This window comes from Pinus tabuliformis, chromosome 7, assembly GCF_031772625.1.
Source record: "Pinus tabuliformis cultivar Carrire ecotype Pingquan chromosome 7, CPIR1, whole genome shotgun sequence".
Taxonomy (NCBI): Eukaryota; Viridiplantae; Streptophyta; class Pinopsida; order Pinales; family Pinaceae; genus Pinus; species Pinus tabuliformis.
Window position 1 is genome coordinate 1,725,034,512 of NC_142293.1, and position 19,089 is coordinate 1,725,053,600.

Here is a 19,089-nt window from a genome sequence, read left to right on the forward strand (position 1 = left end):
AAAAAATTGACCCATCCATGAAACCCATGCTTTAATAAGTCAATTTCATTAATAACAAAATTTATTTTTCTTTCTTTTGACAAATACATTACATCATGACTCAAATATAGTTATGAAGGTTGACACTAGCTACATTCTTCAACACTCCCTCTTAACTACAGAGGTATTCATAATTTACATACATATATATAGAGATACATGGAAGATCTCCAAAATGAACTACGAAGAGTTCTAGCACACTCAGTGTTGCGGACTAGATACCTGACCAAGGTAATTTATACGGGTGGGGCTAAGATGGACTCAAGCTTTCAGCCACTCTAGGTACCATGAGGTTTACTAATCATCATCCTAGTGATGGTTAGGTGCGTACCCAAAGTCGGAGCTCCATGACCAACGCCACCCTCCCTCTTTGGGATCTAGACATCAACACATAGGCTGGCCAAATGTCCTCCCAAGCATCCACCATTAGATGCTTCAACTCTCCCTATTAAGCTAGATATATCCATTTGTCCAAGCATGCTTCCAAAGTGTTCAACCTTCTTATGGAGAGATTTTCCTGTACAAACACAACCCCAATCAATAATAAACTTTCAAATATACAAGTAAACACAAACCTTTGGGGTCCTCAATCATCCTGATGCCACATATATCAAGTTATTCATATGCAACTAGTCGGAAGCTTTTCTTCTTTCATTTCCTCAGTAACACGAAGACATCCTTAATACATTGTAGTACTTTCATTCCTTCTTCAATTTCTTCTTCAAGGTATCAAGACTATCATAATATGCCCTCCCTCTTAACTGCGGGATGTATTCTTTTCTTCTAACCATTTTCCTTCTTAACTTAGGGAGATCAAACACTTGCTTCTTCTATAACATCATAGAACCTATCATGACTTCATTCCTGCTTGCAACATCAAGGTCATCTTTATAACTTCCTTCATTATGCTTTATCATTATCATATGAACATATCTCTTGGGGCATTGTGTAAAAATTCCAAACTGGAATCCTATTGCAACAACTGGAAATTATTCTCCTTATTGTTAATTTAATTTAACAATTTATTTACTGTTTGCGGAAGAATAAACGCTGGAAGAAATACTAGCAGACACAAAAAATAATAGTTATTTTTGAACAAAAGTCCCCGAAAAAACCCAACTTGGGAAAACCGATGCAGCAGCTAAGGGTTTTATTATTAAGCAGCAATGAGATAATCTGAGTACAATATGGATGTCGAATATTGGCAATCCTGCAAAAAAATATTGGCAAAAATCTAGTGAGGAAATTTCCTCACCCCACAAGCAAATTCGGGCTCTGACCTCAACTCCAAGTGAGTTGTCTAAACTGGCTTTGTGCAGCTACTACGTCACCCTAACGCAATCCCTTCTGCACTCAGTTCGAATCAGCGTTTCCTCAAGCCGTCTGGTTTCTTGTTGTCTAGAAAAATGTCTCTCCTGGCCTCCAGAACCTTTGTCCAACTTCTGGCACTGCAACTTGTCTTTCCCCAACAAAATCGAAACTACCTCTAGAGGTCACTGCACTGCCCCATCGTCAGCCTCTTTGTGGCTCTTCTGCCTCTCTGCAAAAGTACTCACCGAATCTGGAAATCTTCCTCGACTTCACCGTCTCCGACCCTCACTCACTGCTTCGATCTCAAGCTCTCTCTCTGGCAACTAACTGCTGCTACTCTGGAAATCGATCTGCTCATGAAATCGAACCTCTCAAGTGTCTTCTCCATCACCACATCAACCTCCTCTTATAATCCTTTGTTGGAGCACCAACGGCCAAGATTAAAACATAATTGATGGCTAGGATCATCTTGGAGTCGATTCGTGTGAGTTTCTAGATCATTCACGCCTTGACTTAATTAATACTGATTAATTAACCATATTCCCTAAGTTTAGACTTAGGAAATATTTAAAAATTGGTTAATAATCTAATTAAGTCATTTCTAGGTGGAATTTCCAAAAATGATTTCTGAGTTTTGGAGATCTCATGTATTCTAGCCTCTCCACAAAATTTCAAGGCTAGAACACATCCGATGCTACAAAAACTAACACTCCCTCTTAGCGAGGAATGTGTTCTAGTGCTACTACACACCCTGTAGCAGCACCCTGTCTCTGCATCATCTCCTGTCACACTGCTAATGCCTGGCCATACTACCCACCAACCACTGTGCAACGTTGATATACGTTGCATCTGTGTTGCTATTGACCCTGTTGAACTGCTGCCAACACTGCAACTCCCTCTCATTTGTTGTTGTTGCAACTGCAACATCTGCAACTGAAAAGCATCCAAAACACTGAATCCACTGTGAGCAGTATGATACATTTGTCTCCCGAGTCTTTGACTACTACTAGCATTTTCACTGTCACTGAAGAATTTGCGTTGCTGCTGACTCTGCACTGTGCCAACTGCACTGCTGCCAACTCTGCACTACGTTCTCCAGCATCTAACTACTACTAGTCTCTGCAACTGTCACTCTGGTACTGATTGCGTCAACTGCCACTGATCCATCCTACTACTGCATACTATGGGCCCTCGTAGGTAGGTGTTGATCCATGAGGTGGACTCCTCAAGGATCCTGCCCATCTATAGCACTATGGAGCTACAACACCAAGTCACCCACCTCACTCCTGGAGGTATATCAGCAAACATGGTGAAGTCTTCCTCCAACCTGGAGGACAGCGTATCGATCTCTCTTGAAGCTGCTTGTTGGTCCTGCATCTCCTCCTTGTCCTTCTTCCTGAGAGGACACTAGGTATTGTAGTGACCAAGCTCACCACATCTGAAGCACTTGACCTTCGACAAGTCCTTCATCTTCTTCCTCTACTCCCCCTGTCCCTCACTGGGACATTTTGATGTGAGGGCTACATTCTCCTCCTTCACCTGCTTCGATCTGTTGTTGCTGCCACTAATGGAGCTCTTCAATAGAGCTCGTCTCAACTCCTCCTACTACAAATCGGCCCACATCCTATCCCACCTTGGCAACGTATATCTGCCCAAAATACTTTGGACGAATACCTACCACTCCTTTAAGACACTATTGAGTGCCAATCGCACTAGCTCCGTGGGTTGAGGTGCTACCCCAACAATTGCAAGTTGGTCCCGAATCTCCTAAATCCTGGTGAGGAAGGGATCTATGCCTTCCCCCTTCTACATCCTGACACACCTCAGCTTCTCCTCTAAGTATATCTTTCATTGTTCGGAAGTACCCTGGTACAACGTAGAGATGACATCCCACATCTCCTTGGCAGTATCTTTGTCAGCTATATGTGAAGCCACATGATCCCTGAATCATCTAGGATCAAACCTTTTTCCCGTGCCATCTCTTTTTTGTACTGCTTCAGTTGATCTGCGTCCTGGGGAAATGCTACCATTGCGTCGATATACATTTTCAGGCCAAACTCATCCAAAAGGAAGGACATCCTTGCCTTCCAGATGACATAGTTGGAAGCCCCATCCAACATGTCTTGATCACGTAGCCCAGCAGTGGCCATCTCAACAAGATGTCGAAAATCTCCTCTTTCCTTCTACTTAGCTGCTGCTCAGCTATTTACACTCCCTTCTAGAGTGAGAAAATCTGCTCACAACGACTGTTGATCTGAAAGGAAAAATTGAACTTCTTGAAACTAGAACATCCCTGAGGAATGTTTTCCCTATGTGTGTGCTCTTCTTCCTTCCACCCGACCTTGTCTTTGCTCTAGCAAACTGCTGCAAAAACCATTGTGTCCAGCTAGAGATCTGCTCCACGAAAAATTTGGGTTGCTCCCTCTTCCTCTGGAATCACTCGATCTGGTAGGATCGAATTTTTTTGCCCCACTCTGAAAAATCGAACCTCCTCAAGTAACTCGGCCTCCTGGCAAAATGGTTGCGCTGCCCTTGGGAATTTTGACCTGTTGCCCACAATGAGCGGTGAAATTCCTTCTCTCTTCGCCTTTGAGCTCTCCGGCTGATCAACTGTGCTCTGATACCATGTAAAAATTCATAACTGGAATCCTATTGCAGTAACTGGAAATTATTCTCTTAATTGTTAATTTAATTTAACAATTTATTTACTGTTTTCTACAGCAAATATTGAATAAATGACACTGAAATCTACACAAATAAAATTGCGGAAGAATAAAAGCTGGAAGAAATGTTAGCACGCACACATAAAAATAACACAGTGATTTTTGGCCAAAAGTCCCCAGAAAAACCCAACTTGGGAAAACCGGTGCAGCAGATGAGGGTTTTATTATTAAGCAGCAGTGAGATAATCTAAGTACAATCTAGATGTCGAATAATGTTAGTTTTTATAGCATCGGATGTGTTCTAGCATTGAAAATTTGTGGAGAGGCTAGAATACAGGAGATCTCCAAAACCCAGAATCGTTTCTGGAAATTCCACCTAGAAATGACTTAATTAGATTATTAGCTAGTTTTTAAATATTTCCTAAGTCTAAACTTAAGGAATATGGTTAATTAATTAGAAGTAATTAAGTCAAGGCGTGAATGATCTAGAAACTCATAAGCATCGATTTCAAGTTAATCCTAGCCATTGATTAAGATTTAATCTAGGTCGTTGGAGTCCCAAAAAGGATTATAAGAAGAAGTCGATGGGCACTTGGAGAAGACACTTGAACAGTTCGATTTCATGAGCAGATCGATTTCCTGAGTAGCAGCAGTCAGTTGCCGGGGAGAGAGCCTGTGAGATCGAAGCAGTGAGTGAGGGGCAAAGAAAGTGATCCGGAGAAAAGATTTTCCAAATCTGGGAGGGCAGCAGCAAGTCAGTCGAATTATCCCAGAGAGGCAGCGCGTAGGGGCAGCGCAGTTGCTTCAATCAAGCAGTTCGATTTGGAGAGAAGAAAAATCGTTCCCAGTTCCAAAGGCCGCGAAGGAGTCCCAGCAGGCCGGGGAAACAATTTTCTCAACATCCAAAGGTAAAATGACTTCATCTAAGCCCAGTTCGAAGCAAGTCATCCAGCCAACTATGCAGAGTAGCGCAGAGGCTGACGCAGTGCTCCAGGAGCCAAGTTTTGATAGGGAAAGTGTTGATTTTTGGGTAGCATCGGATGTGCTCTAGCTCTGAAATTTTGTGGAGGGGCTAAAACACATGACATCTCCAAGACCCATAAATCGTTTGCAGAAATTCCACCCGGGTTGTATTTTATTAAAATAATTAATATTTTTAATGGGGTTCCTAAGTCTAAACTTAGGAAAATTAAAATATTAATGGGTATTAATGAAAATATGGGTGAGAAGCTTCTAAGGGACGAGGATCAAGTCTAATTTTATCTTAGTAGTTGATTAGAGACTTAATCTCAGTCGTTGATTTTTCAACAGGAAACGTATAAATGGAGGCTTGGGGTCAGTTGGAGAAGACACATAGTGAGAGCAACACTTGAGCTAATTCGAAATTCTGGGGCATGGTTTGCTGAGGATTTCAGAATAAGCTTCTAGTGCAGAGAGGTGCAAAGAGGGGCAGTTCGGTAGAGGGACTTCCGTCTAAGGTCGAGAATACATAGCAAAGAGGCAGAGCAGCATCAAGGAGAGACAACGCAGCTCCAGAAAGGGTGACGCAGAGGCTAGAGGGCTGACGTAGTCACTTAGAGGCAGCGCTGGGGTTTCTGTGAGGCAGATCGGGCAGCAGTTCAGGATATCAATTTCTGAGCCGGGAAGGCTCACTGGGAGGGTGACACAACGCCTAAAGGAGGTGACGTAGTCTCAGTGCAAAGCTGGGGGTGGCCATCACTGCACAGCACTTGGGACAACGCAGTCACTTATGGGGTTTGTTCATCCAGTTGCTGAATTCACCAAAATATCTGTCTCCAGATAGAGGTACTTTTGCATGGTTTATTCTCTGTTAGGTGAGCCGGATTTGGCACCCTAGTTGTATTCAGAAATCTGCTTAATAATAAAACCCTCATATCTGATGCACCGATTTTCCCGCATTGGGTTTTTCCGGGGACATTCAGTTCAAAAATAATTGTGTCCTTTGTGTGGTTGTCTCATTTATTGTTCAGTACTTGATCTGTATATTAGTGTAGGCTACAGTGTATTTGCATTAATATTTTCTGAATACTTCTGAAAATAACTTGTTAAATGAAGAACACAAGTAGGTAATGCAAATCAGTTTGTTGCAGTAAGATTTCTAGTTTATTAGATTTAAAAAATTTTCACAGAAAGTTGAGCCAGAGATTGCTTGTCGGAGAAGAGTAATTCCCTTCAGTATTTTACTCAGATTTTCTTCTTGTTTGGATTTCCAGTTGGGCATTCCATAGATGTACTTAGATTTCACTACTGCATAATAAAATAAAACCCTCACTGCTGCACCAGTTTTCCCAAGTTAGGTTTTTCCAGGGACATTTGTCCAAAAATAACTGTGTTATTTTATGTTTGTGTGCAAGCATTTCTTCCAGCATTTATTATTCTACAGTTTTATTTGTGTAGGTTGCAGTGTGATTTATTCAATATTTGTTGTAGGAAATAGTAAATAAATTGATAAATAAAATTAACAATTAGGAGAATAATTTCCAGTTGCTGCACTAGGATTCTGGTTGTGGAATTTTCACAAATACTGGCAATCCTACAGAGAAAATACTGGAAAAAATCTAGTGAGTAAATTTCCTCACCCCACAGGCAAATTTGTGCTTTGACCTCAGCTCCAAGTGAGTCATCCAAATTGGCTCTACGCAGCTACTGCATCACCCTAGTGCAGTCCCTTCTGCACTCAATTCGAATCATCCTTTTCTCAAGCCATCTGGTCTGCTGTTGTCTAGGAAAATGTCTCTCCTGGCCTCCGGAACCTTTGTCCAGCTTCTAGCACTGAAACTCATCTTTCCCTAGTGAAATCGAAACTGCCTCTAGAGGCTATTGCACTGCCCCAGTGTCAACCTCTCTGTGGCTTTTCTGCCTCTCTTCAAATGCACTCACTGGATCTGGAAATCTGCCTCCAACTTACTGTCTCTGCCACTCACTCACTGCTTCATTCTCAGGTTCTCTCTCCGGCAACTCACTGCTGCTACTGTGAAAATCGATTTGCGCATGAAATCGAACCTCTCAAGTGTCTTCTCCATCACCACATCGATCTCTTGTTATACCCATGGACAAGATTAAAACATAATCGATGGCTAGGATCATCTTGCAGTCGATCCGTGTGAGTTTCTAGATCATTCACACCTTGACTTAATTAATACTGATTAATTAACCATATTCCCTAAATTTAGACTTATGAAATATTTAAAAACTGGTTAATAATCTAATTAAGTCATTTCTAGTCAAAATTTCCAGAAATGATTTCTGAATTTTGGAGATCTCATGTATTCTAGCCTCTCCACAAAATTTCAAGGCTAGAACACATCAAATGCTACAAAAACTAACACATTGCAGACTGTAAGTTTAGATGTCAGTATTGAAGATACAGGGGTAATTCCTTTGCTGCACAAAAGCACGTATTCATTTCATTTATGTGAACTGACAGTGAGATTTGTAACTTATGAGGCACCTAAAAATTTCTTTAATAAACCATGTTACTTGTGTACACACTGTTGACCACTACGTGTCAACGACCCATAGCAGTACACCCCCTTTTTTTCGCAAAAGGGATAGCGCTTGATCGACGTATCCGTGCCATTCGACTATCATCATCAACGCAATCATGTTATATTGTAAACCCAGTCTGCATGTGTAAATTGTAAATAATCTTAACAGATCTGTACCATGTATGTAATTGCCTAGGTAAACCTGATTTTCTAGTGATGATCTACATTCCGGAAAGTTTTTTGTCTCACCAATCCATGGTCGGCAGAGTTTTCCTTCAACCTAACCCCAAAAACGGAATGGATTTTGTCATTAGAATCTTAGGGGAGTCCTAGTGTGCTAAATCGAATCTATGTAAAAGTGATTTGGGAATAATCCTAACTATTTGGTTAGGTTATTTTATTACAAATTGCTTGATCTGTTGGATTATATTTGTGTCGCAGAACTGGGTAGTCTATGAGGGTCTATGTCAAATGGGTTTTCCCCCTTGAGATGTAAAAAATGTAAAAATCATGATGTAAAATGTCTTGAGGGTTAGAAAAATTATTTATCCCCTCATAAGTCCTAAGTCCTAGGTAATTTTAAATTTTCCAAAGGGCAAGTTCGAGGGTCCTTTAAAAAAATTAAATTTTAAGAGGTCCAGGGACTAAGGTTAAATGATTATTTGCTAAATTTTATGCCTTTGGTCCCTAAGGTTAAGTCAAAGTCAAAGTTTTGAGGAAATTAATTCAAAAATTAAATTTTTGAATTAATTAAATTGCATTTAATTGATAATTTCAAATTTCCTCATTATTTTAATTTCGATGGATGAGATTAAAAGATTTTTTGATCCTCATCAACGGTCGAGATCGCTTTGACAAGGATCACTCAAACTAGCTGTTGGGAAATTTTTCTTTAAATAGGAGGTCAGTTGTCATTTGAGATCATTCGATCTCAGAGTCGTGTGCTAAAGAAAGCTCTCTTGTAATCGTTTTTCATGTGCAAATAAAGAAAGACTTTGGGGTTAATCTCTGCTGGTGTTACTCTTCGGGAAAATGTTGTAAGATGTTTTATTTTCTTGCATAGATTTACTTTCAGCCATTGATGTTAGCTTATTGAAGATTGATTTAAACACAGGTATCTTGTTTGATCATTAGGGTTTGAATGATGGCTTAATTTCTGAATATAATGGCAAGTATCTCCATTAGATCTGAATTTCTCTGTCATTTTATCCCTCTATGTTAATGGTTGAATTAAGCTGTGCAGGAAATCCTTAATTTTGAGATTATCGGGTGTTCGGGGAAGTTCTCAGCTGAACCAACCAACTTCCGAAAAGAATTTTTTGAAGAGCCCAGCTGGTTTTGATCCTGGGCTTATCATTAGAATTTTTGTTGTGGATGCATGAAAGGTTTTCTGAAGCACCTCATCTTAAATTTAAAATTTAAAAAAAATATATGTATGGCATAATGATAAATCTAGCTACTTAAAGCCTTCAGTTTGTAATTACTGTAATTATTTAGCTGGTTTTTAGGGTTTTTAATTTCATCCTTGTATATATTCTTTCTGGGTGTTTTGTTTTTGTCATTGGAGGTCACAGATCTGAAGTTGAAATTCAATCTTGAAGCCAGATCTAGGCCCTGGAGGGTAAGATCCGGCCTCAGAATCAGCGCTTGCAGGGGTATTTGTTTCAGATCTGGAAAATTTCGTGGGGTTTTCAGTCTGAAGCAGCTAATCTCTAAATTAAGTTTTCTAAAGAGGTTCAAGGTTTTCCAAGCCATTTGTTTGCTACTGCCTAGGGCTTCATTTTACAGCGCAACAAAAAAAATAAATAAATAAATAAAATTTAAGCAGGCGTGGGATTGTTGCCTCACCTCCACGCAGCGTTTTCCCACTGGCAGCCTCTTCTCTCTCTGCGTTTTTCTCCATCATCTTAGTCTTTCTTTGTTGCCGACAAAGTCTACAATGCTACCCACGCATCTGTCCAAAAACCCTCGCGTTTTTCCTCACCCAATTCCTGTCTATCAAGCATGCCTGCGTAGCAAGAAACCCTCTTCATCACCATCGATCCCTTCCCTTTTCTTCCGTTGTTCATCCAAACGCTGGCGACTCCACTCCCTTCGGCGGCTCCAGGATCTTCCACGCTATCCCGCAGCCATCTGCGTGCAGCCACCTCTCCACACCCGCTACCATCTCCACGCAGCCTTCAACGCTACATAAAACCTGCAATCTCTCTTCCTTACTGTCCTTCGCTCCCCAGAACCCTCTGTCCCTTCCTCCCTCAGCTTTAATTCCTGTGGCACCCTCACGCAGCTTCATTTCAGCTGCCTCTCCACGCTGCCCATCCTCGTTTCCTTACGCTGCCAAACCCTTTCTCCCCGCAGTCGAAACCTTCAATCTCCTCTGGTTCCTATCCACGCTTTCCTCAGTCCATCTCACCTCCACACGTTTTCCATACTTGTTCCGCGTCCCTCTAGCACTCAGTCCTCCATTGTTGCCTCAGTTATTCTCTCCACGCAACAAGCTTCAACTTCGACCCGCGTTTATCCTTCTCCATCTCTGCCATACTGCGTCCCTCTTCTCTCTCGCAGCTCCTCTTCGAGCTCCGCTCCATACGCCGTCAAATTTCTCTCACATTACCTGCAAATGCATGATAAAAACAAGCGTTTGATTTTTTTTTACATGCTATACGATTAGGGTTAGATTTTTTTTTATTTCATTGTTTATGCTAAGTTTCATTTCATATTTTAGTTTATATTCTATTTCATGTAGTTTGGGTTTCATAAAAATTTTCAAATTTTTTTTCATTTAGATTTAGATTTTTTTTGTTTTGATTTAAACCAAAAAAAAAAAAAAATCATTAAAAAAACTTTAAAAAATCCTAAAAAATCTTAAATTTTCAAAATTAAAAAATCATAAAAATTTTGGTGATTAAAGATTTTAAAAACCTAACAAAAGGGATTTGCACTTTAATATTAAAAAAAAAAATTAAATGTGGCCCATTAAAAGTTTTATTTTTTAAGCCCTTTTAATTCATTTTTCCATTGCCTTAAAAAAAATTAAATTTTTTAGTTACCATTGAGCATTATTGCCTAAGGAATAATTAAAATTAAAATTTAAAGTTCCTTTGGTCATTAAATGCATGATTTTCCTATGGTCAAATTACGATAAATGTTTTAAGCTATATTGACTGTTGGAAAAAATTTATTAATTCTAGATCTTGGTCATTAACGATAATTGTTTTAAATCTGGAATCTTTTGCATGTGACAGTGTTGGGCATTTATGTGGATTATCGTCACTTTTTCATCACATATTGAAAATCGATCTGGATAGCTTGTTTTATTGATGGTTGATTTAAATATCGAAGGCACTGGTCTAAAATTATTTCTATCTTGTGGTCGTGTCTTGTTTTGGCATTTACTCTATCTGACTTAATCATTTAAATCCATCAAGTTATCCATCATTAAAATCTCCAGGTGCTTGTTTGCCTCGCTGTGTCTCCCAACCCAGCTGGTTCCCAGTTGGTCTTCCTTTATCCCATAGGGTCTACCCCCCTTAGCCTAGGGAGATAGTTTAAACGGATAGATTGGGGATCAGGGTGACAGTCCCCGATCTGAGCATTGTCACGCTGCCTAGACAATCTGCGTGACAACACACACAATTAGAGGTAAATCTTTAGAAAAGGAGCACTTGAATGCAAAGAATGTTACAAGGGAAATGCCAGGTTTTGTCAGGGCCAAACTTGCACAGTTTAGTGCCCATGAGACTGAGGTTGAGTTCAACGCTAAATTAAAATTATTAAGGCTGAGTTGAGGTCAGACTGGACCCGACCTGAATTAGGGTGACTTAGTACTAGCGCCGCAATTTCGTTGGACATTTGATGGGCCAACCTATGTTTTTTCTCAAATAGTTAAGATGTTTTGAGGATTTGAAGTCGACCTATCCATTGTGGCAGTCAGTTGGGTGATGGGCCCTTTCTAAGGGTCGCTTATCATGACTTCAAAGGATTATTTCACCATTGCAGGGGTTTGTTCATGATTTTCTATAGACGTTTTACCTTTGAAGATTCTAACATCCCCTTTGCAGAAGTTACGGTTTGATTGAATAATTTGTGGAGGATCCTTAGGATGCTGGATAGTACACTTTGGAAGCCCCACACATACCCACACTTGGAGGATGAAATTGCACGATTTGTGGAGCAATAAATCTTGAATGGCCTTTGGAGGTTGGACCCTCTGCTTTGAAGGGCCTTTGGAGGTGGACCCTGCGCTTTGAAAGGCCTGTGAAAGTTGGATGCTAGAATTTGAAGCCTAGAGGAGGACTTGTTTGAGAAAATGAGTCACCTCTGCAAGCTTGTGCCCTGTAAGCATTGTACATGTGGCTTGAAAAGCCCCTATTTGTGTATTTTTCAGGTATTTAATTAAGTGAAGAGGGCTTTTACCCCTTTCATAGTTTAGATTAGGAGCTTTAACTTAGGAAATTAGTATTGAATATAAAAGGAATATGAGCCTCTCCTCCTATAAATAGAGAGACATTTCCTCTCATTTTCTCATGTTTAGATTCAAGGAGAAATCCCTTAATCTGAAATTTCTGTGATTTTTATCTGAAATTTCTGTGATTTTTATCATCTTAAAGTTGGCTAAGGATGGATGAGTAGAGCAACCTCCTCGAGAGGACATGTTGATGTGGATCTCACTCATTTCTTGGATGAACATGGTGGATCTTGGATGAATGAATAGAAATCTAAGTGGACTCCTTTTGTCTTGGTTGTGTTTATGGATGATGGTAACTTAATATTAAGCGAGTATAGTACTTCATTTTCATTATCCCATTAAACAAACCCTTTTTCCAAGTCTTTGAGGAAATAGCAGGTGGGCTCCTTCCCTTATCTTGTCTTTGAAAATTGAAGGGCCTAAGGACAGTGAGTGGACTTACCCTTGCCTAGTGAACTTGAATCTACTCCAATCTTCTTCAAGTGAGTTAATACTCGACCCCATATGCCCCAAAAATATATTGGCAAGCTAAGACACTGATCTTCTATCCTCCATCGCCTTTTTTCATTATATATCATTTAAACAATTTTGTTAGGGTTTTACTCTGCTTGTGATTCCCTTGGTTGTGTGTGTTTGGGGACCTTCTCTTTGAATTCAAACTTTGGTAATTACCCTAAAAACCCTAGCAATCCTATCCTCAAAAAAATCCACCATAATCCTAATTGTACAATCTGTTGATTGGTTGTGGCTGAAGTAGAAGCCTTAGGGGGTATTGACTTGGTTTGACTAGACCATTAGATCCCTAAGTTCTAATAGGGAAAACCCCCTTGAGTTAGAGGAGAGCTGGCCATAAGTGAGAAGAGGGTTGGTGAGGTGAAAATTGGCCCCCTCTTGAGTACAGTGGGTTTCACAGTTGAGCTTTAGAACTTTATCTCAAGAAGTGTGAGATTTTACTGTAACAAGCCTAAAGCAAGAAGCAAGAAAATGGTTGTGGTGGTGAAATTTAGTAGCAATCTTCAGTTCCACCAAGGTTTCACTTATGTTTTAGGGTTTCAGTTTAAGAGGCAACAAAACCACCATTATGGCAAATATTATAGCATGATAAAGATTAATAAGATAGACAAGCATGCATCATTTTGTATACCATCCTATTAGTCTATAGGAAAAAAGAGAGGATAAGTCTATATTTGATTAAAAAACATCAAATCTCAGCCATACAGAATATGAATGACATTTCCTACTCTTCATGAATTTTATGGTGAGATAAACTCAATTAATAAAGACATTACCCTTCGTTTCTACTTAATTCCTTTGGTGGTTGAATTCCAAAATCTCGCTTTGAACCTGAGATAGAATACAAATAAGCATTTTGTGAAATCAAATAATTAAGAAGAGAAAGACATACTAAGGAAAGCCACAACTATATAGATTCAAATATGAAGCTAAAAGAGTTAAGTTAGCTTCCTTAGAATGCATTAACACACCTGCCAAAACTACACTGTTGTCAAATTTGAACATTTTCTCTCCAACCTGAGGTTCATTAAGACACAATACAAACAAGAACGACGTAAGTTGTCTCAAACAAAATACTCCATACAAAGATACTAAATATTTATAGAGTTCCACTATTCATGCACTTTTTTCTCCACTAAACAAAATGATACAACCAAATGTGTGCTAGTGTAAATATCTTTATAACTTTCATAAAGGGGAAAAACCTAAGAGATGCCAACGTGTGTGGTAGTTGAAAAGAACTTATTCAAAAATATGTTAAATAGCAAGAACCACCATTATTACCTTCCAGATTTAGATTATATTCTATAAAGGCTAATCAATAAGCCCATCTATCATTAGTCGTTCTAATTTTAATTAGTGGATAATCATATTCAACGTCCTTAACCATATTGAAAAGCTAGAGAAGAATGAGAACAGTCTATAGTTATTGTAGCAAACAATAAGGTCATAAAGTTGACCTAGCTCACTGGATAAGCCAACTACTTGAATCAATTTCCGTATGACAATAAAACAAAATTGCTTGAATCACTTTCAATATGATAATAATTCACTAACTAATCCAAGTAAACCTACTTATAAGTGGAAGACAAACACAACTTACTCAAGCCAAAATAAAGCACTAATCAACAAAATTGTGTGCAAACTCCAAATGAATTCCCCCTAATTTGCAACAGAAAATCTCTCTTGCATAAAGTATTATAATGGAATTGTTTCTGGCTTGCTTCTAATTACAGACTCTCATCCTCAATCTGGCACCTTGCTACCCCTTAGATTTGCATTAGAGTGATCAACTTTGCGCAGTTTCAAATGTTCAAGCCTAGTGATCCATGATCAATTGTGCCTTCATGATTTCGGAGGGTTATATGTAGCACGATGAGCCAAATGTTGTGACGATGTATCAGTTGTATCTTTTGCTAGACCATGTGTATTGATCTATGTAACGTTTTTTTACTTAGATGGTTTTCTAGACACTTGGGGTTAATCATGGCACGTCCTTTCAAGTATATTTCAGGGCTAATCATGTCTTTATGGTTGGTTCTAATCATCTCATTGTGATCATTTATGGTTGAGGTGGGTGTGCGCAGGTCTTGGGATGAGTCTAGTGGGACACATGACTTAGAATTCCCCTAGTTTTTTTTTCACTTTACCTCTTTGTAAATATCATGCTATATTGTTGTAAATGTTATTGCACCAAGAGGCGCTCTAGAGCTTCGTATGGGGGAGATGATGTCCCATAACATTACATTAAAAAATAATAAAATAACACATTAAAAAGTTAAAAAATATCAATAACAAAAAAAACTTTCAATGTCGGCCATAAATAAAATACTCCAATGTCCACATTAAATAACATAATCTTACATCAACTTCATATATGGAGAGAGAGATAAAGTAATCGAAAGTAAAAATATTCTAATTTCATCTATAATTGCTTCCTACTTCTTAGTCTAAGGGAGGTGTAATTCATTCAATATGGAGTTGATATATGGCATTTAAGAAATATGATTTGTAAAAAAAAGAATCAATGTGAGTCGTAAATAAAATATTTCAATATGAATGTTAAGTAAAATATTTCAATATCATATATATAAACAGAGAGAAAGATTTCTTATTCCATTGATAGGTGCTTTAATTCGGAATATGAAGGATATGTGTAATTATTTCAATACTTAATATGCAGTTGACACATAGCATCTAAAAGAGTATTAATAATAAAAATAGTTCAACATATATATATATAGAGAGAGAGAGAGATCCTATTTCATGGATTACATTTTCTACTTCTCCGTAAAAGGCAGAAGTGTATTTAAAAATATTAATAACAAAAAAATATTTCAATGTGGAAAATAGTATGGGGGAGATGTGTATTTAAGAATATACTACAAACAAAAAAATTAACTTGATATATATAAAGAGAGAAAAAGTAAAATAAAATATTTCAATGTCAACTATGCATATATTATAGAAAACAATTGAAAAGAAAAAAGTTCTTATGGTTAAAATATTTTATTGGTATGTTAGGGTAGTGGGAGCAAGAGGGGTTCTTTATAGCCCCGATGGAAAAATAGGGACGTAATTTGCCTAGGGTCTAGGTATAGCGACAAACAATATGGCAGAGTATCTTGCGTTATGCAAAATGTGCAGAGGGGGCCATAAAAAAGAAAATTTCAAGCTTGATAGTTTTTGGAGAGTAATACTTATCATTCACCAAATGACGAAGGCCCGGGAAGCAATATGTCCAAATTCCCCTCCCATGAATCAAAGGGTGCTTATTTCTGCCTCACAGTTTGAAAAACTGGAATTTTACCATATTCTCAGACATTTGAACTTGATCGCCAATATTTTAAGCCAAAAAAGGTTCCACAATGGAGCAAAGCAGCCTAGAAGTGGACAATTGTCTCAACACCTCTCCAATTCCCTAATGATTATGAAAGGTTTAAATTATAGTCAGATGGATGGGGGCATTTTTCTTCCCCATTATTGTGTCTTAATGAGATCTTCAAATCTCAAACATTGGATATATGACTCACATATGCCTAGGGATGTTTATGAAATAAATATGTGGCCAGTTTCTTGGTCATTCCCTTGCAAAGTGGCTTGTTCTCAGCAAAGAATGGGTATCGAGTTCTAGTGATTTTCCCCTTTCCAAAGGAACATTTACACTCCCTCACCAGTTCCTTAATTGGGTTAACAAGTGGCAAGTCTCTTCATCTGATTCAAGGGAGGGATGTCTAATTTATTTAATCTCCCTTAGTTGGGATCCAGGGTAGATTGTCTCGGCTGCGGAGTCCAGGACCTCAAGCAAAAGAATGAAACTAAGGAAGTCATCCAACGCCATTCCTAACCTATCAATTCTCTATTCAGCTAATCCTTGGGAAATGGCTTTGGATTTGTTGATGATGTTTGGCTTGTGGAATGGCTATGTCTCTGCCTATATATCGATTTCTTTGGTTCCTGAAAGTATTACTGTGTTCTCGTCTCATTTTGGTTATCAAGTTGGTGTTTTCAATGTTAGCGGGTTATATAGTTGGGTGTCTGATATATGGTATGCAATGGCAAATTCTTTTGTCCCCTTGCACAATGTCGATGCCATCCTTGTGCTTGACAAGCTTCTGGACGCCTCTCAAACTCTACTAGTTTCCACCAAAAAGATCGAAGATATGGTCGAAAGGCAAAGGATGTTGTCCCAACTCTTCCTAGAAGCTAAGTTGCTTTGTCATAAGGCGGAAATGGAACAAGCAATTGAATGTCTCAGCGAGGAAGTGCGCGCCCTTGGTGTTCCTCTATCTACTATGGAAGTCTCAAGATTTGGAAATGTGCAACCAGCTTCGATGATGAAGGTCCCAACGCCACTGCTGGAGGGAAATGAACTCATCGACTCAAAATAAATGGCGTTGACGGCAACAACCATTGTTGATTTTCAGGACACGAGGTTCTAGGTAGTGTCCCGTGCATATATGTTTCCTGATGATGTTATGTCAATTTTGTTTAATACTTGGAATTTTCTATGGAGTCTATAGTGTTAATGTTTTTAGTTTAAGATGGGACAGCAGCCTCAGAGTTGGAAATCTAGGAATTTTGTATCAGAAATGCTATGTAAGGGTTATGGTACTAATCTAGATTTATTAATATGAAAAAACTTACCCATTCTGTTTAAAATATATATATATTTTATTGGTATGTTGCTTTAAATGAACGAAATGTGTAATTCATTCCATACTCAACATGTATACGTATATATATATATATATATAGAACCAACATAGGTGTATCTTAACCCCATATCTATCAAGCTAGAAGAGGGATCACATCTCTCAAGGTCCAAACCTTTATTCAAGTTTTGCACTCTAAAAGGAGTTTGCACCTCAAGATATTTGATCTCTTTCAATACCTGATAGATTTGAGGTTAAGATGGATCTACGTTGGTACACCTACAACACACTTCCCCTTTAGTTATAAGCATGGATCTATGATCTAGGTGGATATCAGTGACCACCCACATACTCCACTAGCTCAAAGCATAGTTCTCCATCTTGGCAATTTTTTCTACAGGTTTTCGGGTCATAAACTTCTGGGGCCATTTTGAGGCCCTCAATGGTGCTAGACCTTTCCAACATGCTATTGAGCACGCAAAACAAAGGTCGGATGCAGCCACAAAAGTTGACATACCAAGCCCATCAAGGCCTACAAACTTTTGGTGTTTAAACTTCTAGGGTTAGGTTCTTGGACCTCTAGGGTTGTTACTTTATGTTAAAAAAACTACTCTATCAGCCTCTTGTAATAGATTTTGCAAATGCACGTAGCCGCCATCTCTCTCTATTCAGAGAAAGCTACCACCATTCTAGCCAGCCTATGTTCTACAGTATTCTATTATTTCATTTACTAATAAAAGTTGGGCTTCCACCACAATATTGTAATCTCTGTTATATTTCTCTGTTTGTGTTCCATTTACTTTTCTACTTTTTCATTTCATTCCTTGTAAGCCCTGGGCAATGATATTAGAGCAATCTACTCCTTTTTGTTTTTCAGTGCATGTCCCTAACGTGGTTAGGTATAGAGAGATAGGTCTTTAGCTAATTTCACCTGGGAATGATAGCTCTCGCAAACTCAAGCATCCTCCCATGGTAGAAGAAAATAGAGATGATGGAGCATGAGATCCTATCAAGTTGTTGCTGGAGGAAGAACTTGCACGATAGAAGAATGAGACGATGGACAACTTCGCCCAGAACCTTCGACGACTTCCAACAACAATCGAGGCACCGTCAACAAGCAATAATTTTGGAGGTACGACACCCTTCAAGGTACAAGTTAACTTTGATATCCCCTTATTTGAAGGCCAAATAGATGCAGATGCTTTGGAGAAATGGTTAAATCTATTAGAAGGCTATTACTCTATCCAAAATTTTTCCAACAATGAGAAGATCACCTTTGCGCTACTGAAAGCGGTTCCCCATGTCAAACATTGGTGGGAAGATTATTGGGAGAGACACGGTGAAAATGAGTCTGTGATGTTCAATGTAGGGCCAACTTGGGCCAATTTTGTTGATGTCCTTAAGGAGGAATTCTACCCTATAGAGAACAATGATGACCAATACGTGAGATGGACAACTCTGTTGATTTGAGGTAGCATCGGATGTGCTCTAGCCATGAAAATTGGTGGAAAGGCTAAAGCACATGAGATCTCCAAGACCCAGAAAAGGTTTGGGGAGATTCTAACTAGTTTGGCAGATATTAAAATAATTAATATTTTTAATGGAGTTCCTAAGTCTAAACTTAGGAAATATAAAATATTAATGGGTATTAATATAAGACTGAGTTAGAAGGTTCCAAAAGTCATGGATCAAGCCAAATCAAATCTTAGTCGTTGATTAGAGATTTAATCTCGTCCATTGAAGGACCAACAGGAAAAGTATAAGAGGAGGCTTGAGGGACAGTTGGAGAATACACCAGAGTGATCAGTCATTCATTTTGTTAGAGCGGGGTTGCTAAGCAAAAGTGAATCAGTGATTAACAGCGAGGGGTAGTGAGTACGAGGCAGAGAGGCAGGGACAATACTGAGAGACCAGCACAGAAGCGGAGAGAG

At 38.8% G+C, this 19,089-nt stretch overlaps 1 protein-coding gene across 2 annotated transcripts in view; it reads right to left on the reverse strand.

Moving 5' to 3' along the window:
- LOC149255216 (Gag-Pol polyprotein/retrotransposon) overlaps positions 1-19,089 on the reverse strand; it is a 192,291-nt gene that overhangs the window by 125,305 nt on the left and 47,897 nt on the right. For both annotated transcript variants that reach the window (XM_089457184.1, XM_089457185.1), the window contains exons 3-4: positions 13,475-13,520; positions 13,280-13,334 (exon numbers count right to left, since the gene is read on the reverse strand). In XM_089457184.1, coding sequence (XP_089313310.1) covers positions 13,280-13,334; positions 13,475-13,520 — 101 coding nt within the window. The remainder of the gene's footprint in view (positions 1-13,279; positions 13,335-13,474; positions 13,521-19,089) is intronic.